The sequence below is a fragment of the Telopea speciosissima genome, chromosome 5, assembly GCF_018873765.1.
Source record: "Telopea speciosissima isolate NSW1024214 ecotype Mountain lineage chromosome 5, Tspe_v1, whole genome shotgun sequence".
Classification (NCBI taxonomy): Eukaryota; Viridiplantae; Streptophyta; class Magnoliopsida; order Proteales; family Proteaceae; genus Telopea; species Telopea speciosissima.
This window is the reverse complement of record NC_057920.1, coordinates 67,586,538-67,613,702: the sequence shown is the minus strand read 5'-3', so window position 1 is coordinate 67,613,702 and position 27,165 is coordinate 67,586,538. Positions and strand designations below refer to the sequence as shown.

General features: G+C 38.7%; 1 protein-coding gene and 1 non-coding gene across 3 annotated transcripts; both read right to left on the bottom strand.

The window, feature by feature from the left end:
* Nucleotides 1–1,427: 1,427 nt before the first annotated feature.
* Nucleotides 1,428–24,188, bottom strand: LOC122662219 (DCN1-like protein 2). 2 transcript variants are annotated; one of them, XM_043857797.1, is made up of 11 exons: nucleotides 23,994–24,181; nucleotides 23,392–23,453; nucleotides 11,413–11,549; nucleotides 9,187–9,245; nucleotides 8,963–8,986; nucleotides 5,337–5,419; nucleotides 5,156–5,220; nucleotides 4,780–4,829; nucleotides 3,210–3,311; nucleotides 2,820–2,879; nucleotides 1,428–1,853 (listed from the first exon to the last, which is right to left on the bottom strand). In XM_043857797.1, the coding sequence occupies exons 1-11, from the start codon at nucleotides 23,994–23,996 to the stop codon at nucleotides 1,743–1,745; spliced, it is 756 nt and encodes a 251-aa protein (XP_043713732.1). In that variant the 5' UTR covers nucleotides 23,997–24,181; the 3' UTR covers nucleotides 1,428–1,742. The 2 variants fall into 2 exon arrangements, with proteins under 2 accessions (XP_043713732.1, XP_043713733.1); XM_043857798.1 differs by lacking the exon at nucleotides 2,820–2,879 and having other exon boundaries at nucleotides 23,994–24,188.
* LOC122663482 lies at nucleotides 4,158–4,300 on the bottom strand. Its single transcript, XR_006333150.1, has one exon. It is a non-coding gene; the product is annotated as a small nucleolar RNA snoR137 (small nucleolar RNA).
* Nucleotides 24,189–27,165: the final 2,977 nt, after the last annotated feature.

Here is a 27,165-nt window from a genome sequence, read left to right as displayed (position 1 = left end):
TGAGTATGAGGTGCGGCACACTGGTACTCTACATTTGAGGGCAACAAGGCTATTTCATGTGAGAATGGAGCAGCAAAGCTATTTCATTTCAAGAATGGAGCATCCACACATATGTGTAGGTGAACATACATCTTAGAACCAACAACATGTTTATTTTGTTTTCATAAATACCCCTCCTTCCCTTGTAAATGGCAAAAATAGGACAGATAAAGGACAGGTGTTGAAATGACAGTAGTAGCGAACGGCTGAGATGCCCTCAATTTCATCCGACAGTCAAAAGTTGTTAGCAAATGAGATTTCATCACACCCCATTAGTGTGTACATCATTCCCCTCCCCCCCCACCCGCATGTGTTTGTTTCAGTGTGAAATCTTACTTGAAAATTTTCACTTCCTAAAATTTTGGATGTAAAATTTTAAATGCTGAAAATGTTCCAATATCCCTTCTTTTTTTTTTTTTTTATGAAAACAAAAATTAGAAAAATTTTCGACATGCAAAATTTTATATTTACGAAATAAAATTTACCGCCTAAAATTTTCCAGATCACCGCACAAACAGAGTGGAAAATAGGATTTGCCAAAAAGAAGTTGATACACAGCGTACCCAATGATGTTTGTTAAGATCGGATAAAGTTTTCCTCCATTGTGGAAGAAGGAAAGCCCACGATTTAACTGCCATTGTTACTCCCCTATTAGTTCAAGGTTGAAAATATCCCTACCGGATTTATGATACCTATGTCACCCCATTAATGTCCACTGTGAGGTAATATCTCCGGGGGTGAAGAAAAACCAACCCCTTTTTTGAATTGCTATTAATCTTGCACGAAGGGTTTCCTTATGAAACTCTTACCAAGATCCCTGTGTGTATACACTTGGATTATGTTTGGAAAGAAATAAAAGAACAGCAGAGGGGCCTTGATTAAGGTTTCATAAGGAAATCATGCATCGTGCACCCATTTGAAGAGGTTTTCTACATCAGTTACAGGCATCTTTGGACACCTTTCTTTTTCTGGCTAATACAAATGGTGTCCCAAAGATTTTAACTACACTGACTAAAAGGTAAGATATAGTTAAAATCAAAGATACAAAACCAAAAGATAGTCCAATATGATTGAATTAGACTAAAAGGTAAGATATAGTTAAAATCAAAGATACAAAACCAAAAGATAGTCCAATATGCTTGAATTAGATCACCTTAATTGACAGACAGAGATGGCAAATTCAAGATGGACCCTATATATCCTTATAATTCAATAGGTTCCACATCATACTCCTTAGATCAATGCAAATGAACCAGTAGATTTGCCATATGACTAACCCAGGGCAGACCCTACCTATCCATATAGTTAAGGTTTCACATCATCCACCAACACAAATCAGGGAAGATATTATGCAAGTGCCCTAGCACACCTAGAAAAAGATAATTGTGAGCCTAGGAGATTCCGTCATTTCTTATTAAAATATTGCTTTAAGAATGTATACTATCCATATCAGCAATCGCATCAACAATTGGGGTGAATCAATTACCTCAAAAGGAGAATAGAAGCAAATGTCATTCGGTACTAATTTTATCCCTTCCCTTTTTTCCATTACTTAACATATATAAACCGATGTCTTGGGGGAATTCTAAGAGGGAACCTTGAAGCATCACAATCTCATCACACTGCAGACACAAGAAAACAAGCATCACCAAAACTAGTATACACTATAAACTCCTAAAAGCCCCGTCTTTAGATCCCCTGCATCAACTGTTTTGTTGGACGATTCCGTTCTCAATCAGGTATTCAACGAACTCATCAATCAGGTAAGGCCAAGCACCTTCTGCATCATAGTTTGATAGAGCAGGACCCACCGTCTACACAAACCAAGACAAGGCAAACGTCAATTATGCTTTTCTTTTTTAAAAGAAAAAAAAAGCCATCAATAATTCACTAAGAGTAAGAATCCATCCCAGAAAGTGAATTTGAGTTGTCACCATGAAATACATGATTTTGATTAGCCTGCACAAGATCAATGCATCATATTGTGAAGCTTCCAACCATTAACCCCTGTGCCTATCTGACACCTAAGCTTGTAATTTGCTAGAGGAATTTACCCTTTTTGTTACTTATCATTTATTTAAACTTTTCTTTCCCACATCAAACTGCCAAAAGAGTCTGCTTCCACCCTTTCACCCCCCCCCCAAATTATAATTATTATTATTATTTCTCAAAAACAGTCGCTTAGAACCAGAGCATGGAGTATATTGATCCAGAATCCAGTCCAACTTTCTGGCCTAGCACAAAGGGCTACTTATGACTGCCATGTAGCACCTCATCTTACAGCCAAATTATACAGATAGTCCCAACCCCCCTGTATCTATCTATCAATTTTCAAGCCAAAAAGGACTTGCAAAATACTAGGGCAAAGTCCCATACAAGGTTGGCCGTATGGTGAAAACCAGAACTCTTTTAGGGTGGTCTACGATCAGCTAGGGCGTTCGAGCTTTTAGCCGGAATCAAGACTTGAAAATCAAGCCAAGTGCCATCAAGCTCGCCTCCTGACTGTTGAGTAGGACCACTTCATACTAATGAATACCTGACAAATCAAGTAATATATACCCATATTCAATTATGTGCCTTTCAAATTACAATTACAATATGCAAATATTCAATAATGTGCCTTCCAAATTCAGACGTACACATTGCATATACCCAAATGGTCTAGTGTCATGCTTCAAGCATGTGTTCTGAACCATATGATCCACAGTCAAGTGGTATCATGCATTAGAAAATAAGAAATATCCCTATGAAATATGTCACATGTTTGTGTATATGCTTACCCTTGCAAATTCCAATAGTTGAGACCATGTGTCCCTTGGGATTGCTTTGTTGTGGCGAACCTAAGTTGGATGCATCCAAAAAATATAATAATGAGAAAAGCAGCAATGGTAGGTACTTTGTCAAAACACACACAGACACACAGCCCACCCAAGCTGCAACAGCGGAACCAAATACACTGATTAACTTCTTTCCAAGGACAGCTGGAAAGAAATCGGTTGCAGCTTTGAGATCAAAACTAAACTAATGATAACACACCGATTATCATTGCTATATTACATATACTGCACACCTAGGCACCTAAGCACCCATCCAATGCCTTTGGTCACCTAGTCTCCTTGACAATTATATGTTCCACAACTAGAGAAGAAATGGTCTTGTAGTCATGCTACCTGTAAGAACTGGCACCAGTGATCAACCAATGGCCACTGCTTTTCAGCAAATAGCAACTGCCACATCCCAATAGCTGTATCCAATGCAAGAGACTTCTGACCCTGCATTTACCAACTACTATCAGCATCCAATTTACAAATAACCTTATAATCTATCAATAGTTGGACAGAAACAAAAAGAAATTGATTTTTTTTCCCCCTTTCTTAATTGGCAACAAGAGAAACAATAATGTAAGTTCCTTGTCATTTGAATTTTCCATTGATTTACTAAAACTTTCACTAATGAAATGGACGATTTGGGAGGTTAAAAGGGCATAAAAGAAAAATACATTAGCAAGATTTAAAAAAACACAAAAACAAAAAAACATTTAAAAGATGAAAATCCAGGAATGCCAAATGGTGGAGTTGTTGTTTAAAGATCATTCTACCATTGTGAAGCTTAATGTGCCTTAACAATCTATAGATCTCTCAATATTAATTCGCAAGCTCATATTTTAACTTCTAAAAGGAAATCCAACTTTCCTAACAGTACAACAACAACAACTCAGCCTTATCCCAACATAATGGGGTCAGCTACATGGATCCTTGCAAAGAAAAAAGGTTAATAAAAGTAGATATCCAACTCTCCAACAGTAACACAAAAATAAGATAATTTTTATTTGTAGTCGAAAATCCTGCCAGAAACCACTCCCCCCCCCCCCCCCCAACCTATATTGAATGAAAATATACTACTAACCCTCACAAAGCACCGATACAGATTATGTATAATGTGAACTCTGTTATGGATGATGGCTATAACATGCAAATTTGGTCCAAATGTAATACCATTATTAGACATACAAATCTGCAACACAACAATCAAGAGAAACAAGCAAAAGCTCGAGAAAGGGGCACCCCTTGGAGTAGGAGGAATAGATGGGAGAAGACAACAAACAGTCGAGTAGAATGAAGTATTCTGAGACACAGGTAACATGGTACAACAACCTAGAAAGCACCATGCCTTTCAATAATGGCAAGCTGTTCATCTATGCTTTTGAAACATTGAAATCCCCCCACCAAGAAATAAGGAAAGTTTACTAGTATGAAGCAGAATAGAATATCATCAGTTTTAGCACCACATACCCATCAGAACTTTAGGTTGTTAAATGGCTTTAAAACCAAGAAAACAAAAGCATAGTAGGAAAAAGTGGAAAACCAGATGAGTTCATACATTTTGGTCAATTAGTAATCAGAAATGGTTCAGAAAGTAAACAATCAACAGGAATAACTGCTGATGCCAATATTCCTCAGTGCATCTGATATTATTTTTCTGGCCTTACCTGGAATACAAAATACAGTTTTCACTATTCATCAATGTATTTGTACTAAAAACAATTTCTGCCCAAAATGTTCAAGAGAGATCTGACCAAATATCAAAATGAAGAAAAAGCCAAATTCAACAGAAACTCCCATACAATACTAACTGTGATAGTTTTAAGTCAATTAAGATGAGTGAAATATAAAAGCAACCTGACAGTTATCAATAGATACAGATAACAGCTTCCATTTATTAGCTTATAAGTGGAAATACCTTTTCTTTAGCCCAGCCAAAGGCAAAGTTGTATATCTCACGGAACTTTTCTGAAAAACAAATGTAGCACAGAATACTAATCAGTAACTACAACAGCTTCTATATTAAACCCCCCCCCCCCAAAAAAAAAAAAAAAAACACAAACTTCTATCAGTATGTCCTTCAATTAAATAGTTACTTAATTACCAAAAAAAATATCCATCAACTACCCCAGAATGTTGATCCAATTTTTTATTAACAGAATTGCAAGATTAAAAGTTCTATTCTATCTGAAAGGGGCAATATACTTCTTTTCTTATTTTATGATGAACAAAGTGACACTGGAAAATTCTAAGATTGAAGAGTTTGAGCTTCCTGGAATAATAAGGGGACATACGTTCATCTTTTAGCTCAGAACGCATATATTGTATCCTTTCACGAAGCTTCTCAAGTGAATCTACCCTGCCATCAGAATGTTTGATGTCAGTAAGCTCAGCCATTACATTACCTTAAGTTGTTAAGAAGGTTGACACATTGAAAAAGAATATTAATTATTAAGAAGATTAATTAATACTCACCCCAGTGATTGCAATCCACCTATGAACTCCTGCTTGGAAAATTCACACATTGTAGCAGCCTTCATGTGCCAGGACAAAACCAGCTGCGACAAATGCAAAATCCATATGTTATCAAGAACCTTCAACCAAGAAACAAGTCATCATAGTCTTTTGTTTTTTAGCAAATAACTGATTTTATCAGAAACCAACAAAATATTTCCATTTGCTTTTCTTCAGAGCTATTTTTGAAAGATCAAAACCTCTCCGTTTCTTATTTTTTAACTCTTCCAGTGAACAACCAATTCTATTCAAATCTAAAGATATGATGCAAAAACAAAAAAAAAAGAACAACAAAGATTTTTTTTTTTTTGGCGGGGGGGGGGGGGACGTTGAGACATCATACCAAAACTTCACAAAGATGCAAGAGGTCACACCTACAAACCCTTTCCCAAAATCCAAGGGTCACAAAAGGTCCTACGAACAAAGTGATTCTCAAAACTCCAATCATAAAATCACTGTACAATCGCCCAATGTAAGTATGTAACCTTCCTTATCAAATGATGCTACCACCAAGAACCTGGATTCTAAAGAGACATCCAACCAAAGATGCAAAGATTGGGGATCTTAGTGTTGAGATATTGGGTGTTATGGAGATATAGTCCCACATCAGTTATCCGGGACCTTGGATGTGTCTTCATATACCATTAGGCTATCTCCACCTAATAGCTTAAGCTTTCGGGTTGGACCCGCAAGTGGTATTTCGTGGCTATCCCACTTTATTTAACATGGTATCAGAGCTAGGTCCGTTTCTTATCCTCATTAAGATGTATAGCCATGTGTATGCCGAAGCAACACATGACAGGAGCGTTGAGATGTTGAGAGTTTAGAGGTATAGTCCTACATCTGTGACCTTGGATGTGTCTTCATATGCAATTGGGATATCTCCATCTAATAGCTTAAGCTTTTGGGTTGGTCTCCACCGGTCCTAATTTCTGGGTTATCCGTCCAGTCTAAGTTACACTTACAAATAATAATACAGGGAATCCCACTTCCCTTGACCTGGATTCTGAAGAGACATCCAACCAAAGATTTAAAGATCAGGATCTTAGATTGGATTGGTCTCCATCAAACTGATCCCAACCTACCTAGCATGAGTGACACTATGACAGTTTATGAATGTTAATGGGTATGCTACTTCCATCATTGATGCAGTTGCATTAGACATTGATACCATTTGGAAGCATAAATGCAAATCTAGAAGGCCCACAAGGGGCAGGTGGCAGTCCAATGGGGTGATAGCTTTGGGTAGCTATGTTATAGGTTGGGCCTTTTATTTTCTTGGTTTCATTGTAATGGGCCTAATTAAGCCTATAAAATAGGGATGAAGTTAGTACACGGAATTAGTAGTTACATGCTTGAGTTAGATTAGGATACTAATTAGCTAGATAGAGTTCTGTTTTGAGTCTATTAAGTTAAGCTAGTGTGAAAATAGCAATCAGGAGTCCTTTTATGAGTCAATTTAGGAAATTTAAAGTAAAATATATATACAGCACCAATCACTTGGACATGATTTGAATAATAAATTGAAGTTTTTTCAAAGTTTTTGGGCTGTAACGTGGATTAAGGTTCTTCTGGCCAGCTGTATTATTTTCTCCTATTCTTCTTAGTCCTCTTCTTCTCTTTTTAACCAAAATCATTTCCATAATTCTGGTTATTTCAGATTCCTAGTTTGATTAGGAACTGATTTGAACTTTATAAATACAATGCAAGGGCCGTACAACCTCTCACGTTCGAATGAATTGAAGTTTTGAGTGCTGTTTAGCCTGGAGAATCTGTGAGAGTCAGATTGGGTGGGATACCCTAGCCTGCGATAGGCTACATTCCCCCTTCTCCCCTGTTCTGCTGCCAGCCCTGGTTTATGATTAACTTCTGCTCAATAGCTTCAATTTCTACTGGTGTTTATCTTCGGATTTCAAGAGAGCATATTGTCCTTCGGTTCATGTTTAATTCCTAGCTAAAGGTAACAGCTAATCAGACTTTAATTTCAGTCTAAATCAACCTGCAGCATACTCTGTTTTCAGACCTGTTTTTGTTTGATCCATATAATCCTAACCCCTCCTCTGATTTCTCTGAAACTTTGAGGACTTAAAGAACACCTCCAGACTTAAACTTGACCTGACTTTGGAATCCTTTGGATCTGCCAATAGGCTGCTACTTAATTATCACTCTGACTTTGTGAGTCAAGTCTCAGATTCCGAGTTAACTTGATTACATATCCAGCCAGTTGATTGAACTATAATTTGGGGGTTTGCTGAGTCCAACCAAGGGTAGAACTCGACTCTAGTTTGGTGACAATCCACTGGTTTGATTAGGTTAATTTGAGTTTGATACAAATCTGAGTTTTCTCTCTCGATCAGTATTTTTTAAATTACTCCTAAACTATTAGAGCCCTCAACTAGTATGTGGTTCCCTATGATCTAACCCTCTCCTATTCCCCATATCATATCCACATGCTGAAAGAGGAGCCAGTAAATCTGACGCTCTTCTATGGGAGGAAGAGAGATACAATTACCCTGCTTGGTATTCCAACCATTGATGCAAAGAAGGAATTCTCCACTCTTAGGTGTACAAGAAAATAGGTTGCAGAAATAGAAAAAATTGGAATGTTAGAATATAAAACAAAGAAAAACTAAAGAAATTAAATAGTTTAAGTCAAAATAAAACCAACTTGAGACGATGGATAGAAGGATCAGATGAATGATGTGGCTACAAGAAGACTTATTCCTCTTGTAATTTATGGAGTGCAGTTGAAGACCCAACCTGTTTTTCAGCAAGCTGATCTATTCAAGATGAAAACCAGTGACAGCTTTAATGACTGTTATAGGATTCAGTATTGTGCAAAAATAAAAGAAAAAGTTGCTTATTGTGGTTGCTGGACAGAGAATTAGAAGAATTGAAAACAGATGCAACTGTACCTAATCGACTAAAAGTGAAATGTAACGTGTGGAAGTAGTGAAACCAATTAAAATAAAATATGCAGAATTCCTTCAATCAGCTAGAGTGATATAGGCAGATCTATGGCCCTTATATTGGAGAAAACAGGAGGAGACTTCATTGATTAAAACCCTACTATAAATAGAAATAAACTTGTTTAAATAAATTAAATTGTATTTCCAGTAACAGGAGCACGAGCCTGAGCTCTGAATGTAACACTCCAGAGAACCTTCAAGATATAGACGTTGCACCTTATTGCAAGTACGGCAAAGCTTTAAATGAGATAGAAACAAACACAACCATAGACAATCAAGGTTTTGCACCCCATTGCATCTAATTTGCAGAAGCAAATTATAATTTAATTGTTTTATTAATTTATGTTGTTTAACTTTTCTTTGTCATTAAGAGCATGAAATTCTACTGTTGTTGTATATTCCATCATTTTTTAATACACTTAGCTAAGCAAGTCAAATAGTTGGTAAAGGCTTAGTTGAGCTCAGTTGAGTTGTCTAAAGTGGGTCAAATGTGACAGCATATAGATGTTTTATCCAACCATTTATACTCTCTCAATTTTGTCCCTCACCGAAAATATAGTGTATTAACATTATATATCCAGAAAAAGGTACTGACGCTGCCACTGAACAAGTACATACCATAACAATATCTTGAGGATCCACCTGCCAAAAAAAGGTTCACAAACAAGTCACTCACTTGTAAAGAAAAAGCCTATAACAGTCGGGGCTACATAAAACCACTCAAGAAAACAAATATACAAAAGTACTTCAATGAATAACATTTATCAGAAAAACACAATATTTTTAGAGTTTGAGCATTCAAAGAATACAAGTACTACTCATCCAAAAATTAAGAAAGTTACCTGCAGGTCATTGCAAAAAAGAGTGATGCCATCAACCAAGATCATGTCAGCATATGGGTCTGCACAAACTGACAGGATCACTTAGAATCGGGATCCGACATGACAAGAACATTTGTATGCCATATATTATTGCTGCAGAAATTAGGAAGACTCTATGTACAAACTCTGCTTTAACTAGCAAAAAGAAACAGAATAAACTCTGAAAGTTTGTCATTTCAAAATTCCATATTGTAAAGGTAAATAACTCTTGGGAACTTTGAAAAATGATTCTGCAGAGACCAGATACAGTATTTCCTATTTTATCATTAAGAAAGACAACAGTATGAAAAACTGACAAAACCATGTGCCACAAGATACAGTACAAACACATTAATCACAATGTCCATTGCCCAGTCCATGCAGCAATGAATATGAGCTGATTAGCGGAGAGCGATCTCAAGTCCTTCAAAATGCAAAATGGGGAGCAGGTCTTTAGGACATGATACAAGCAGCCAAAGACTCAAAAGTCAAAATCAAGGGATACCAAATAGCCAAGCAGTTAAGCTAGGAGTTAATGTGGCCAGATTGGCAAGTAATTAATGCAAAACTGTGACTCTTCTGAATGACGAGGAATTTCTAGTTAGTGGCAAGTAAGAGATGCAAAAAATATGACATCTGAATGATGTGAAATTCCTACAGACACTTCCTCCATCCCCCCACCCCCCCCCCCCACTTTAGGTCTAAGAGGATTGCCAACTTATGATTAAAAGTTTAGACGGTTAGAACCTTTCCTTGTAAAATCATGCAGTTGTCATATCATTTATGTCCATTAGGATCTGTATCATTTGTCAACTCCATTTTTTTTCCCAAAAAACAATACTTAGCTGTTGAAGAATTGAGGAAAAATTAATTGACCTTCTTTAACAACTTGAAACTGCTTTAAACCCAACTAGTACCAAGTACCAACAACTATGCAGTATTAATCAAGATGTAAACCAGACCTATTTCTTTAATCCCCTGTTGAAATTCAATGTAGTTTGGTCTTCCTACCTCTCTGGCCCCTTGGTTCCCATCAAAAGTCTTAAGAGAATTTTTTGTCATCTCCATAGAATGTCAATAAAAAATTTATATATTACATTATCCAATGCCAGTATATTATACATCTAAACATAGATTGAGCTGAAATTAAAGTCTAAGGTTCTGTCTTTTATTTTTTTGATAGATCACAAAAAAAATTTATTGCACAAGAAAAAAAAAATACAACAACAGTGTACAAAAACAACCAGGGAGGCCAAGACCAAAAAAAGTCTTAAAGGGATCTACTTGTTCGATAAGGCCCCACATACGAATCATTCCTGGAAACCCCAAGACCATCAGCTAGGGAATTAGCCATGAGAAAGAAAAAACTACCCCGAGATCAGAGAAGTCTTGCTTTTCTAATTTAAGGTTTTATGTCCTATAACAATATCTTTGATTGAAGGATAAATATATCAACTAGTGACGCATATGCTTTCCAAAGCAGAGAAGACTACAGATCTGCCCCTCAGCGTTTCTATCAAGGTTATAAATCTCGGCGTCAACCCTGGTCGAAACCGAGATTTCCCAGGTTTTGACTGAAAACTGGTCGAAACCTGGTATTTTTCTAGGTCAAATTCGAACTGTCATGGGCTGGTCAAAACTACCGAAACATGTGGAATACGGTCGAAAATAGTCGAAACCTGGTATGATCCAGTATTGACCTTAGGCTCTGTCTCGGAAAGTGTTGAAACCAAGATTTAGTTCCATGGTTTCTATCCCACCAACTTCCAAGAGATCTAATGATCTAGGGTAAAAGAGACATATATCTGCCATGATTAAGAATTTAAGACAATTTTGATTGGACCAATTGAAAATCAGGAATAATTTAACCTTGGATTGCATATTTTCAAAACTAGTATGCTTTTTAATTGTCTTTTAATCTCTTGCTCAGTTTTCAAATTGTCTTCTAATCTCTTCCTCTTGTGTAAGGGTTCAAATTGCAATGTTGCATACAAGTAGCAGACTATATTGCCAGGAAAAAATGCATCATGCACAGTGCAACTTCAAGTCTTCAACATTGACAAAGCATCCACAACAAACTTAATCATGATGAACAACATAAAGAATGGATCTCTTTATTGTTTTTTGCTTTGACAATATCAATCAATTTAATTAAAATTAAAATATAAACAGTTCTCCAATTGTAACGAATGAATAGGTGAATCTTGCCTTTGTATCTATTGTAAAGCTCCTCAAGGTGTCTAGAATCAGTAACTGCTTTAACCTGCGGCTGGCTGTAAAAAATATCAAAAGCCCCCTCAAGATGCCAATCACTGGACTTCAGAGCCTGAAGAGCAACTTTTTCACTGCACAGGAGGATGGTTTGTAATAAATATACAACGCGAAAATGATATTATAGAATAAATAGACTATGTTGGCTAGGTTGTGTAAGTAAAACGTAAAAAATGACAAGCTGCACAGCCAAAATATTCAAGATATTAAGGGTACAGAGTTTGCAACACAAGTCATCTACTGAAGGGTTTGAAGGTCAGGAATCTCACATAGGGAACGACAGCATAAGTGGTGGTTAAGATGGTTCCATGCATAAACTATAATGCCTTCTCTTCATTTGTTAACTTTCAGTCCAGCTAGGCACATCTGGTCAACCAAAAAAAAAAAAAAGAAAACCTAGGCTTGCTTTTTTTTCAACTAAAATTCATAGCACTGCCATAACCCAAGGTGTCCTGTATGGAGTCTGGCATTTGGCTGATGTAGATTGTAGGTTGAGGCATAAATGCAGTCCGTCCAGAGGGCTGTCTACTAGATGGGCATCTGGGATAATCCAACACAGTCAGTCCTGTGGCTAAGGATTTTTAACAACAGTTGTAGTCACCGGGGTTCCCTAGGCAAATATGTTGGGACATTTGGAAGGAAAGAAACAAGAGATTTTCAATGGAAGTAGTGGCCTTCTTCTGGAGTTTATAAAGTGGTGGATCCTTTTTTTAATGGACGGAACCCATGATGTAGATCAAAAAATGAAGAAAAAGAACCAAAACAGAATTTGGGAAGAACACTGTTAACGTTACTGTTCACAGAACACTGTTTATGTGAGTGGTATGGGCCAGATTTGACTGGCCATGGAGATTTGCGTATGACTGGAGATGGATCCTTAAATCTCAGAAGCTGTCAATGGCGCTCTCTGTCACACCCCGGCTTGGTCAAAAAGGGCCAAGTGTGACTGGATGTCTCAGACACCCAGAGAATCCCACCAGGATCGCAAATGCAGTGTTCTATTCGTAGTTTCATCCATAATTATCAGAATTAAAATTGCAGCGGCGGCAATAATAGAGCAATAAACAATAAATAAGGAAAGACTAATGATAGTATTATATTCAAAAGAAGCTTGTTTGTACATCAGTTACATTGGTACACAAAAAGAGATAAGATAAGCTCAAAAACCAACAGGTTAGTAACTATAGCTATACAAAAGTGTTATAAACCAAAAGGAAGGAGAGTAGCCTGGTCAGGCCGGACGTTCAGGAGAACGCGCAGTCATCGCAGGAGCACGCAGCATCGTGTTCAATAAGGACAGGAGTATCAACTCCAGCAACAGGAAAAGCATCCTGAGAAGGAGCAATCCCCACAGAACCAGCAACGGTAACGGTAGTAGTATCATCTCGAAAAAGAAGGACGCCCACTGGGTGAGCTCTCAATCGAGCCCGATGAGGGGGGGAAACATGCATACACAGTAATTCATGATGCATGTCTTAACTAGTATGCTCTTAGCACAGTTACTAAGTCTCATGAGGTATAAGTACTACTACTAGTGGTAGATGCTAACCTCGGTCCTGGAACTAACCCTTCGGTCACCCGAGCGAAACCATTCTACCACGGTGAGGACCCGCCAGTTCCGGAACTAACACATCGGACCCCGACAGACCCCCAAATGACCAACCCTGCCTGTTTATTCCCACAGCGGAAGTAGGGACCCGCTAACATGGAACAGAAGATGGCATCCCGGAACTAACACATCGGTCTCTGCCACGGGTTGTCCAACACCTTTCCCCCTGTTGGTAAGGGGCGCAGTACTGGGTAATGAATATCAACCTAGCCCAGTGCAGTCTAAACATGATGAGGCAAGCATGATCTGAGTTATAAATTACCGAATTCCATCATCATAAATTCAAGTCATATAAATAATCAATGCAAATGCAATGCAGTATGTCTTTATTCAACCTATTTTACATGTAGTCTAATGCATTAAATAAAAGCTAGAAAACTACATGCTTCAGGTATAGAGGTAATGATGCATGAGCATGGCATTCAGCATAAAGTTGAAATTAACGTGATAAACATGCAGGAAATTAAGGTCGAATCCCCTTACCTGTACTGTAGCCTAGCCCTAGACAGGTAATCCAACACGTACACAGCACAACAAGCAAGAACAGTAGAAAACAGGCCTATACAATAAATAAAAACAGTATCCATTAAGTTCTATTAGAAGCTAGGGTCATTCCTAACACATCAGGGCAGCAGGGGTCCAAAAATAGAGCAGCCAGATGGAGAGGGGTTCAGGGCCGGTCGACCTACCTTGGCCTGCAACTCCATCCGTGAGTCTGTCCGAAATTGGGGCTTTTGCTCCCCATAGGCAGATTCTTGCATGCATGGTTCCAATTAAGTGTTTTAAGTCTTTTCCAAGGTGGGTCAACCTATCCAGGGTTCCAATGTCATGATTAGATAAGTAATTTAGAAATTTCTTCAATCAAACCTAAACTAATTAGGTTAGGGTTTATGGTTTAGTCACTAGAAACAAAACCTAGGCTGAATAGAGGTACAGCCACGGAATTCCATGCATAATTGCGTCCAATTACAGCAGGACAGCAAGCAATTACTCAAGGTCCATGTCAATTGAGCTCAAACTTAGAGCTTTAATGGCAGAGTTTCTATTTCAGGTATTCTTGGACTGAATTCCAGCAATTTAAGAGGAGAAGAAGAGAGGAATAATAAGAGTTTTTCAAGGCTTACCTGTATTTGTTACAAGACAGCCTTGTAATGGAGATCCTAGTCCACAATCGGATGTGGGAGCCAAAACCTTAAGAGCAGCCCCAAGTTCTTCCTATTTCTCTTCTCTTTTCCACTTTCTTTCTTTCTTTCCTAAGCTGGAACGAAATTTCAGGTTTCTCTCTAACTTGTGAATAGTGAATGGTTTAAGAGAAGTTTGTATATATATATTTCATTTAACCACTAAGGGGTAAGATGGTCTTTTAGTTATAAATTATTTCTAAAACTAATTCTCTTGTATTTATTACCTTATTTCAGGTACAGAATGATGTCATGCGACATCAAGGGTGATCCGGACACGGGTAAATGTCCGGGATAGTGTTCTCCATTGGGAAAGTGGGTCCCACAGGGTAAATTTACATAGACACCCCCTCTAATCCTAATCGGTCATACAAAACACTTATATAAATATAAATAAATTACACTTAACAATAATTTTAGTTGAGGGAGAGCCTTTGCATGGCCTTTAGAGAGCAGATCCGGCACAAGTAACTCCGGTGCGGGGTTTCATGGGGGTCCTCTGACTCCAACAGAGCAAGCTGATAAGAATCCCTGGAGTCCTCCATAGGAGTGTCGAGAGATTCGTCTGTATCCTCGACCGATATAGTCCATGGCATCGATGCTACCATAAACTGAGAGTTGGAACCTGAAATCACACAAGTTCCAAAAGTTCAAATTTATTCGGAAATTTGACCGGGTTTCACACTCTCTCCATTAGTTGCTCCCTTCCATCGACAAGCCGTGGCTTCTTGTGGGCGATTGGAACTCTTGTCTTTGTGCTCCAGAAAAGAGGGGTGGACGGCCGTGCACTAGTTCACAAATATCTCCGTTTCTGGAATTCTTCAACGAAGCGGCTTTGATCGAACTGCCTTTCACTGGGCCGGTCTACACTTGGGATAACAGACAGATTGGACACCGCAGAATCGAAGAGAAAAGGAAAAGGCATGACCAGAAGATTTGTGTGAAATAAAGGTTTTGGGCCTGAAGCTTTCCCTGTCCCCCCTTCGTCGGGTGGTGCTTGTGTGGGGGGTGTGCCAACAGAAATCGGGCTTGAAGTTCTTGCCTTACCAACGAGCCGTGGTAGAAATTAGTTTCTATTTTGTTTACTATTTCTTTTGGTTTCCTAGCAGTTTCTATTTTTGTAACCTTAAGTTATTAGCTAGCTATGTAATTTTTCTTCTATTTACTTTCTAAATTTAGTTTTTAAGTTCGCAAGTTAAGTTACTTGGTTAAGTCTCAGTTTTTCCTTGTAAGAGTCTTCTAGAGTGTTTCCTTTTTTATTATTCTCCGTTTTGGAAGGTTTCTACTATATATGTAATGGACCTCTTGGGTCCTCCACGATTTTAATGAAGAAGAAACTGATTTGCTTTGTGCAATGTGTTGCTGTGAGAGACTGTTCCTGTCAGAGACCCTTTCCTATCCCCATTTCTATCCCTCCTCCTTCCCCTTATTCTCTATTCTGTTTTATTCCTCATTTCTATTTTCATTAAACCTGCAACCTGGTTCTATTGTGAGGAATCGAGATCCCTTTTTATCACTGTTGATTGCTGTTACAACCAATCAAGGTTGCTCTAATGGTTCTCTAAGGAAGCTGGTGATAGAAGGCTATATACACCGTGCAGCTCCCTCGTTCTCTGTCAGAAATTTCAGACCTTGATACATCATAATCTGGCCAGCAATCTCAGGCCATATTTTGGTAAGATACTACCCTTCATATTCTCTCCATTCGATACTGATTACAGCCCCATCCACTGGCTGCATCAGGCTGTGACTGTAAGTTGCCATTTTCTTCCCCTAGTTTCTAATTCTGCGCAAGAGCCATCACTCATCATCTAGCCATCAGATTGGGCTGAGGTTTTAGAGTTAATCAACACTAAGGGCCCTAAGATCGATAAGGATATCAGTCCCATCAGAGCTTCTTAGTTGCTAAGTCAGGATCAGTTACTATTGCTGGGTTTTCTGCTCAGACAATTGTAGAGGTTGCTACACTGTTTTGTTGCTGTGACAGAATACTGCCCTGGGACATATTCAGACCAATAATGGCTTGAGTATCAAGGTCCCTATTTACTGCCTTCTATTTTGGTGATTGTGTAATATTGTATTGCTGGAACCTCGTGTGCAAGCTTACTGTTATCAATTCCTATGATCCTACTGTATAGGTTAGGACTACATTGACTTAGTCCTACATTAACCCAGTCACGATGTCTGCTGACCTTCTCCAATCTGAGTTTGGGAAAAATTCTGAATCCATCTCAATATAGGAAGTTAGGAACAAAGACAAGACTATATGCAAGTAAGTGCCCATACAGTATTTACGAAGGGTAGCAACACTTTTATTTCTTTAGTACAGCAATAAACAATAATTTTATTCTATGGGAAAGCTACAAATACAACCAAGCAATGAGGAAATACTAGACCAATTATGTCACAAATGAAAAAAATAAAAGGAGGACAAAAACTTAAAATTGGAAATGACACTATATAAAGAGGTTCCCTATCAACAGCTAGCTTATCTGCTAGCATTTTTTTGGGGGAATGTTGTAAAGAAAGAGGAGATTAAGAAAAAACTATTTTCTAAATGTTGAAAAACTAAAGATTAATAGTCCTTTTTTTCCTTTTGGGTCCAATAGATCTTATTAGATAGAAAATAAGAGTAGGTATAAAAGGAAAGTGCGACACCATCAGGGTTTTAAGTATCGGTAGGTATCGCATTGCATCGGCCGATACGTATCGATATCAATAGGTATCAAAAAATTGTATCAACCAAAACGGCACCAATACAATCCGATACCGGACTGAGACGGTCCAATACAGGTAAGACACACATCTTTTAAACCTGCAAAACAGAAAACCGTGAGTGAGATACAAAACTTACCATCCTCCAATACCAATACTTAAATCCTTGGACAGCATAACACATATTGGCCTCATCACTACTCTCCTAGCCAACTCAACCACATCTCACGAACTGACCTACTCCAATGCAACAAGACTTCTACAGGAGAGGCTAATGCTCTAGCCCTACTGATATAGGTAGTGTTTGCATGGGCCAGGCTACAAAAGACTAAAGCCATTGACTGTTCATGGGCTATATTGGATATACTATGACTCACCGTTTTTCACTCTCCTGTGTAGACTTGGAAACTCCAGCTCACATGTGATATCAATCTTCTCCAAGCTACCAAATCCGATATGGAATCCTCTTGTATAGCAAAGTCAATATTTTATGTATCTTCAGTTATTCTCTTTCCTAGTTCATTCCATCTAGGATTCTCCAACATTGGGAAACTCTTGTACTCTATAAATATTCTCCTTTGGAGAATCATAATTCAATGGAACAATATACTCACATTAACATGGTATCGAGAGCCATCTAAAACTCCAACAAGTTTTATTCTCTTTTTTTTCCTCTTCTCCATGCTTGGAGCTGCTGGTCTTCGTCTCTAATGGGTGACGATCTTCACTCTGCTACTTCTGATGGTGTCACACCCACTGCCCCGCCGCTGGCCTTCTCCCACCTCCTTCTTCTCCCTCTTTTAACCAGGCTCACCATTACATCTCTATCAAACTTACCCCCAAGAATTTTCTCTTCTGACAAACTCAAATTGAACCATTCCTCGATGGACAAAATTTGTTTGGGCACTTTGATGGCACTTCTCCTTGCCCTGCTGACCCAGTCGCTGCTGCTACTTGGCGCCGACAAGATTCCATGATACGCAGTCTTCTCATTGCTTCTTTGTCTGAGGAATTTTTCCCCTGATTATTGGGAAACGCACAAGCCGTGAAATATGGGAGACCCTCTCTACAGCTTTCTCCTCCCCCTCTGAAAGTCACATTATGTCTCTCAACATGGTATTGCAGGATCTTTAACAAAAACCAGATGAACCGGTCTCCCAGTTTTTACACCGTGCGAAATCAATTGCTGCCGAATTGAACGCTGCTGGTCATCCTCTACGCCCGAATGTGTTCAATCTCCACATCTATCGTGGACTTAAAACTGATTTTTGAGATATGGTCTCCTCTCTCTTGACCAGAACCGATCCTATTTCATACGATGATTTACATTCCATGCTGCTCAGCCATGAATTCCTTCATGACACCTCTATGTCCAAGCTCCAAGTTACTGATGCTCCTACCTCTGCCGGTTCTCCAAGTGCTAATACTGTGCAACGCTCCTCACTTGGTACGTCCTCTCCTCCAAACCAGGGTGGCCATAATGGTTCGTACGGTGCCTCTCCTGGACAAAGCACAGGCTGTTTCTGGTGCACAACCTGTCGTCGTACGAACCACTCTACTGATAGATGCTATTTCTGTCCTCAAACCGGTTACACTGCACCACCATCCCTACCTTACCCTCCCCCAGCCCCATCCCCAACCATGCATTACACTTACCCTTCCTATATATCTACCGCCCCTACATATGGTCACCCAAACCCTCCTCTTTTCCCAACCCCAAATCCATCTACCGCTCTTCCGTGGTACCCTGACACAGGTGCAACCCACCATGTTACACCTGACCTACAGACTCTTTCACAATATGATGACTACACTAGCCAGAACCAATTACACCATGTTCTCCAAGGCTTACCTATCTCACATCTTGGTTCCAATTCTCTTCCCTCTTATTCTTCTAAGTCTTTTGCTTTGAATATTGTTCTTCATGTTCCCTTAATTTCTAAACAGCATCTTTTTTTTCAACAATTGACCCGTGATAATAATGTTTTCTTTAAATTTCACTCCTCATTTTCTTGTAAAGGATCAGGCAACCAAGTCCACTCTGCTATCCGGTCCGAGTAAAGAGGTCTCTAAGAACTTACCCCCTCTTTTTCTCCTTCTGTTCACATTGTTGTTCGCACCTCTTTGGATCTTTGGCATCATCACCTAGGGCACCCGCATGAGCATCTACTCCATCAAATGCTGAAAGTTAACAATTTACCTTGTCAATGGTCCCATCTTAGTACTCTTTGTAAGGCTTGCCAATTGGGTAAAGTCAATCGTCTTTCTTTACCAGAAACATTTAGTAGAATTTTATTTCCGCTTGATCTTATTTACAATGATGTATGGGGACCTTTTCCCACACCGTCTTTAGCTGGTCATCGTTACTATGTAATTTTCATTGATGATAATACTAAGTATATTTGGTTTTACCCTCTTGTTCACAAATCTGATGTTTTTTCTATTTTTTTCACAATTTCAAGCTCTTGTTGAAAGTCAGTTTGATCGTAAAATCAAAGTGATCCAAACCAACTGGGGTGGTGAATACCGTTCTCTTCCTGTTTACTTTAATAAACTTTCATAGGTTTTCTGCTCCCCATACCCATGAGCAACAAGGAGTTGTTGAGCGCAGTCACCACCATATAGTTGAAACGGGCTTGTCCCTTCTTGCTCATGGTTCAGTCACAGGTTTATTGGCATTTAGCCTTTGAAACTGCAATATATCTAATTAACAGAATGCCTTCTTCTGTTTCTCTTGATGTCTCACCTTTTCAACAGGTTTTTCACAAAACCCTTGACTACTCTTTTCTTAAAGTCTTTGGTTGTTTATGTTACCCATATTTGCATCCTTACAATCAGCATAAGATGGATTTTCACTCATCGTTGTGTGTCTTTCTAGGTTATAGCTCTTTTCACACGGGCTACAGGTGTCTCATTCTCTCCACAAATCGTGTCATTGTTGCGCGTCATGTGCGCTTCGATGAAAATAATTTTCCTTTTGCTACGACAGTGTCCGGTAATCATGCTGCTTCCCTCTTATTTATGCTCTTCCATGGGGTGTTGCTCCTCTCCATGTCACTACATCACTGGTTCCCCCTCACCCAGGTTTGCCCTTATTGCCATCCCCCTCAACGTCTCTTGTGTCAATACAGCCACCATTACCTCAAGCTTCCCTATTGGCCAACTCTCATAGCCCACCTAGTCCAACATCGTTGCCCTCTCTCCTCTCAATCCGACACCACTTCCTCCCCTCCATCAAAAACTTGATCCCTCACTGAGCTTTACTGCCCTACACCCTCTATTAACCCTGCCCCTACAGCCCCATCGCAACCCTCTACACATCCCATACAACTAAGACCTCGTCGTGATCCCCCTTATGCTCTTTCCACTAACACTATTATTGTTGAGCCCACATGTTTTCGCAAGTATCTAAAGTCCCAGAGTCGCGCACCGCTATGGCCAAGGAGTTCAATGCTTTGGTCCAAAATGACACCTGGTCTCTTGTCCCACAAACCACTGATATGAATTTAATTGGCTGCAAATGGGTGTATCTAATCAAATGGAAAGCAGATGGGAGTCTTGAATGTTACAAGGCACGCCATGTCGCTAAAGGATTTCACCAACAATATAGCATTGATTATGGTGAAACTTTCAGTCTGGTGATCAAGCCTAATACTATTCGATGTGTACTCTCTATTACTGTTTCACAGAGCTGGCCCATTCGCCAATTGGATGTCCACAATGCCTTTCTCCATGGCCAGTTACATGAGGAGGTGTATATGTCACAACCACAAGGTTTTGTTGATGCTTCTCGTCCCACTCATGTATGAAAACTTCATCGATCTTTATATGGCCTCAAACAGGCCCCTAGGGCTTGGTTTCACCGCCTTTCTAAGTTCCTCATCCAGCTTGGGTTTCATGCATCACGGACTGATACCTCCCTCTTTATTTGGCATACAGGTGCTCATGTTTGCTATATCCTTATTTATGTTGATGATATCTTGGTTACAAGCAGTGATTCTGCTATGGACAACTCCCTTCTTCATCAATTGTCCAGTGAATTTTCCATCAAGGACCTTGGGTATCTCCACTTTTTTCTAGGGATTGAAGCAATTCCTCACTTCAAGGGTCTTCTTCTTCCCAGTCTCGTTACATATCCAATTTGCTTAAGAAGACTAGTATGGTTGAGTGTAAGCCTGTTAAAACACCTATGGCTACTACTCAAAAAGAATCAGCCGAAGGGGGTGCTCTAATGACCGATCCCACTTTATACAGGTCAGTAGTTGGGGCATTGCAATATGCGACTCTTACACGTGTCAATTCATGCACGCTCCTACTGAGGCGCACTGGCAGCTTGTTAAGCGGATACTCCGTTATTTGAAAAGTACATCCACTTCGGGCTTGCTAATTGAATGATGAACGATCCTCTTCCCATTATCTTCAGGCATTTTCCGATGCGGATTGAGCAGGAGATGGTTCTGATCGTAAATCTACTAGGGTCTTTGCAATTTTTCTAGGTCCCAACTTGATTTCGTGGACCTCCTGTAAGCAACGCATTGTTACCCGTTCGTCCACTGAGGCTGAGTATAAGGCCTTGGCCGATGCATCAGCTAAGCTTGTTTGGCTTGAATCCTTATTTCGTGAATTGGGTTACCCGCTTTCTAGTGCTCCTGTACTTTGATGTGATAATATTGGCGCCACGTGTTTATTTGCCAATCCGTTTTTCATGCACGCACCAAAAATGTTGAAGTGGATTTTCACTTTGTGCATGATCATGTGGCCAAAAAGCAGTTGCATGTTCGCTTCATCTCCACTCAAAATCAACTAGCGGATTCATTTACCAAGGCCCTAGCTACAGCCCGGTTCGAATCCCTACGAGACAAGCTGAAGATTCGGTTGTCCGACTCTCCACCTTGAGGGGGTGTATTGGATATACTATGACTCACCATTTTTCACTCTCCTGTGTAGACTTGGAAACTCCAGCTCACATGTGATATCAATCTTCTCCAAGCTACCAAATCCGATATGGAATCCTCTTGTATTGCAAAGTCAATATTTTAAGTATCTTCAGTTATTCTCTTTCCTAGTTCATCCCATCTAGGCTTCTCCAACGTTAGGAAACTCTTGTACTCTATAATTATTCTCCTTTGGAGAATCATAATTCAATGGAACAATATACTCACATTAACAGGCTACTCTTAGTCAATGCAACCAGCAGTTTTTCCACAGCCCAGCTTAATTTTAAGAGGCAGCCAACAGATAGAACTAGTCACACACTCACTGACCCTGGTAGGAACCACGGTGCGATCAGAAAAAGCAAGTAATCAGGTCTTTCTCACATCCATAGTTGCTTGTAGTTTGAGAACCTTCATAAGCCATTTGCCCAGAATAATATTGGCCAATCCTCCTACCACAAGCCTTTGGTACTAAAAACATCTAGCCAATAAAATAAAGAATAAGACCTCTGCTCCTGTGGAGTCTCCTCCTCCAATGGACATGAGTTTACTCCTACTGATCCATTCTCAAGTCTGACAGACCAGCATACACCAAAAGGACCTTCCCTAATGAAAATCCAATCTCTGCTCTTGTGGAATCTCCTTCTCCAACAGACATGAGTTGACTCCAACTGATCCATCCTTAAGTCTGATACTACAGACCACAGCATATACCGAAAGGACCTTCCTAATGAAAATTCATCAAAGTTGAATTTCAGTAACCAATCAGGTCTCCCCATCCCACCCTCAAAGCTTGTGTGCATACTCCAACCCAATGATAATTTTCTCACAAACACTTCCTCTTCCCTGCTTAATATGTCTATCAATAGTAAGGCATTATGTTCCAACTAAACAGAGCATGGTATGGCTGTCATTACATTCCCCTAGGAACTTTCCAGTCAAATATCATAAGAGGAATGATACTTGAGGTAGACACCACATCCAAACGAAACATAGCAAAGAAATGATACCAAATTCTCATAGTGAAGGGACAACGGAAGAATAAATGGTCAGTAGATTCTTCATCCACCAGATACATGAGAAAACAAGTCTCCTCTGACAAGTCACAAGTACCAATCCTTTTATGAGCAACTTCCCAGTAAAGAACCTTACATTTAACTTTTGTTGGGCAAAAGCTTCCAGACAGCTTTGTCAGCGAACAAGATTCTAATGGGTCTAACCTATTAATTAAAAAAATAATATCAACATGGCTTAAACAGAATAATCAAGCTCACATTCGGAACTAGGAATCAAAATAAAAAAACTAGATGGGATATGGAATGATAATGAAACTGGTAGAAAGTGTGATTCAAGTCGATGTCACCAACAGAAAGAATAAAAATCAAGCAAGCACCAAAAGAAGCACAGAACTTACATAAATAAACAAACTACCAACAATTTTTTTAAACAAAAAACAGCTCTTAAATGGAGTACCAACCTCGTCCCGGTGATTGCCATGAACTGCTGAACTTTGTCACGGTGACCTCTACTCAATTTATGCTGCCAACCAAGTAGCCCCTCATTTATCAACCAACAGCAACAACAATTCGGAAACAAAAAGAAAACATCCACCGAAAACCACAAAATCGCAAAATCTTGGAGAACAAAAGAGGTACTGATTTCTAAAACCCAAAAAAAAATTATTGATTTTCAGTATGGAACGCGAAACCTCACATGCACCAAGAGATGGTCATCTGTTATCTGGATGAAAAAATTGTTCTTTCTTTAGGAGTTTACTAATCCGATTTTAACTTTAACGGAAAAATAAATCCTTCTAAGCCAGAGCAACTAAAGTTTCGAAACTCACAGACAAACATGCTGAAACAGTCCGATCGGATTTCCATATCCAAACTCCAATCCAATCATCTCAGATCATTTAAACCATATACTTAATCCAAAATGAGAGAGAAATAAAAACAAAAACGACTCCTAGCGATATAATTCACAGAGAACCAAATTCTACGCTGTAAGTGAAAATTTTCATATCATGCATGGAATGGGACAACAATTCAAAGCTCGAAAATTAGGGGAAGTACTGACCATTTTGAGTTCGAAACAAAAACCTTGATTCTCAAAAAAAAAAGGCTTTTTCGAGAGGGAACTGGAGCGAGTGAGAGATTAGGTTTTCGATCTTCGTTCTTCACTCTTCGCTCTCTTTCCCTCTCTGCTCTTTCGGCCCTTTTTATTCTCTGCCTTTTTTTGTTTCACTTCTACTGTTTTCACACACACAGACAGCGTCGTCGACTTCGCGATTTGCTGCTAGCAGCAGTCATACTCTATTAATCTATTCATAATACATCATTACCCTCAACTTTTCTTCTAATTTACGATGATGTCATTAGCATTGGGTCTACTCCTTATTTTGGACTCCGTTCATGAACCGATGTTTTAGAATCTGCTTAAGAGATCTTGATGGCCTTAGTAGGAACAATACCATCTCTACATGGATTGCCTTTTTTGTTTTGGGATAGGCGTTCTTTGTGGGAGAGCATGGTCCCTATGCACGTTTAGGAACCAATGAGAACACACGTGTTGGCATCATGGGAGGGATTTCCACCTTTCATGGGGATGGGCAAATCAGTTTGCCTCCTTCTGTGTTTGGACATGGCCAGTACACTTCCTCATAGAGAATTTTTTTCTTTGGTTTTTTAAATGAGGAACCTAAGTGGGCAAATCGGGTAGATCCAGGTCCATGTAAGACCTCACAACCCACAAGAACCAAGAAAGACTGAAGCCCGTGATAACTATGAAGTCATTTTCATGAGGGTGGCCCTAGAGAGGGGTGTAGGAAAGTCGAAGTGAGGACCTCTTTTTTCTTAGGTATGATCCCGCAAACAATAAGCTTGGGTAATTTTTGTGGATCATTTCAACTAGATGGCCTACCATGTACCTTAGAAGGCCAACAATGGTCATATCTATTGTTGTGTAGAGTGGAGATTTTGTAGATTAGTCATTTGTCAAATTTCACACTTAAAACTCAATCATGTTCTCTTCCCCCCCTCCCCCTCCCTTTCTTTGTTTTTTTTTTTAACTTTCTTGTTAAAAGAAAACCCATTAAAAACCTAAGAAAGAAAAGAATAAAAAAGATCCGATGCATATGATCTCACTTTTTCTGTTCTAGCCTTCTGTGTCATGCAATGTGTCAAGGCAATTTGATCCTTATCTTGTTTCTTTATTTTTTTGACACAGAAACCCCGCGGAGGTGGGGGACGGTTTATTCTTCCTCAACTGGGGAAAATTTTTTGATTACAATAGACGCGAGAGACTCAGGATATGAGTTCTCCCTATCTTGCTTTAATACAAAAACTTTAGTAAATAATTATAAAAAATAACATTAATCAGTCTACCACACTTTGAAAGTCAATCTAGATGTTCTCCCATTTATTACTTTGTATTCTTTTTGTAACTGGAACAACATGCCATGTATCCTTTTGACAGAAAATTTGGAGTCACTATTGAGTGGATCTCATCTAAGACATCAGCTAATACAAAAATCATAATGAAATCATGATGCTGATAGAGGGTTATTTGTTCCCTTTTCTTTTTTTTTTTTTGATGGAAGGGTTATTTGTTCATTTGGTTGGATCATCAAGAAATCTATAATTTGTTTCAAACGAGGAAATTTTTTTGAGAGACTAGTTTAGCAAGTCTAGAGGGCATCTTTGAACTTGCACAAATATCTATCGCATAGTAGATTGGATAGAGTTAAAATTTTGTGAATTAGTAGATCCCAAGTTTCTATTTTCACATGTTAAGTTTCAAGCTGAAATTAAATTGCCAGATGGAAAAAAATAAAGTTTTGAAGATCTGATGAAAAATGGAACAATTCTAAGAAGAGATGCACCATTGAAAATATTAAAGAATATGTAAATACATGTAAAGGTATATAATTGAATATAATTATGAAATTCAACAGGTGGTCCATCTAAATCATCTTCCAAATACGCATATGATTGAAATAGCCACATCACCATTCTATGTAAAAATTAATGTTGGTCTAAAGATATCAAGTAAAGCTACTGATTTAAAAAAAAAAAAAAAATTTGTCAATTTAAAGGAGTTAAAATCCTTGGATCACTAAGAGGAACACCCTTTTAATCATATCAATTTGTAGGGTACATGGGGCCTGTTTGGGTATATGTCATAATCATTTAGAAGGTCTAACACATGCATATTAATGAGCCTTCAATGGGTCTGGTAAGCCCAAATCCAACACATACCATTTTTATTATGTGCACTTACTTTGGATCATCAACAACAAAGCACAGTTCTGTGGAAACCCAAATTTAGTGATGATGTTGTCCACATCATTATCTTAAATTTCCAAACTTTTAAACCAATCCAATACATCCATATATTATTTGGAAGGCTAAAATAAGTTTGAAAAGTTTAAAAAGTGAACAAAACATGAACTCAAAATGAATCAATGAAAAAGTAAAGTAAAGAACTTAAAAATGGTGAGCCAAATGATATACCATAAAACTTCTTAGGGGCCTATCAGGGGTTCCATCTCTATTCATAGTGAATCTGCCAAGTCACCAATCCATGTAACTAAAAGTAGAGAGCATGATAAAAAAGGATACAGAAATGAGCGTGAAAGAAACATTTCTCCATCAACAATGTAAATGAATTGTTTTCAATCTAAGATGTTAAAGTAAGCTTTATCTTTTGGATTTATTATGGAAAGCTAATCTACATAGACACATTAAAATTTGGCGAAAGTTTTCTTTCACACGTAGAGAAGGAAGTATTCCCTCATCCAATGACCTCATGAGTGGACTATTGGGTCATCATTACACTTCCACTCATGTTTTAAATATCGGTATCGATTTCGGTCTCGGCTGATACCATGACCAAAACTAATATAGAATGGCCCATATCAGACGATTATGCTCCCATTTTTTTTAAAAAAATTGATTCTTTTTGAACCATTTTGCCCATACCACAGACCGTCTCACCGATATAATATTGGTCAAGTCAATCGATACCAATACTGATATTTGAAATCATATCCCACCCCCTATTGACAAAGTCGAAACTACCTCTTGTGACCATCTAACATGACATAACCGATGCCTATGATGAAGGAATTCCTTGTTCACCATGGGTGAAGGGAAACTCAGTGTTTATCAAATTTAATAAATTAGATAAAGACCCTAGTCTATTCCATCATGTCCCTTGCCATCTTTTTCATATTTTTTTGGGTTGAATA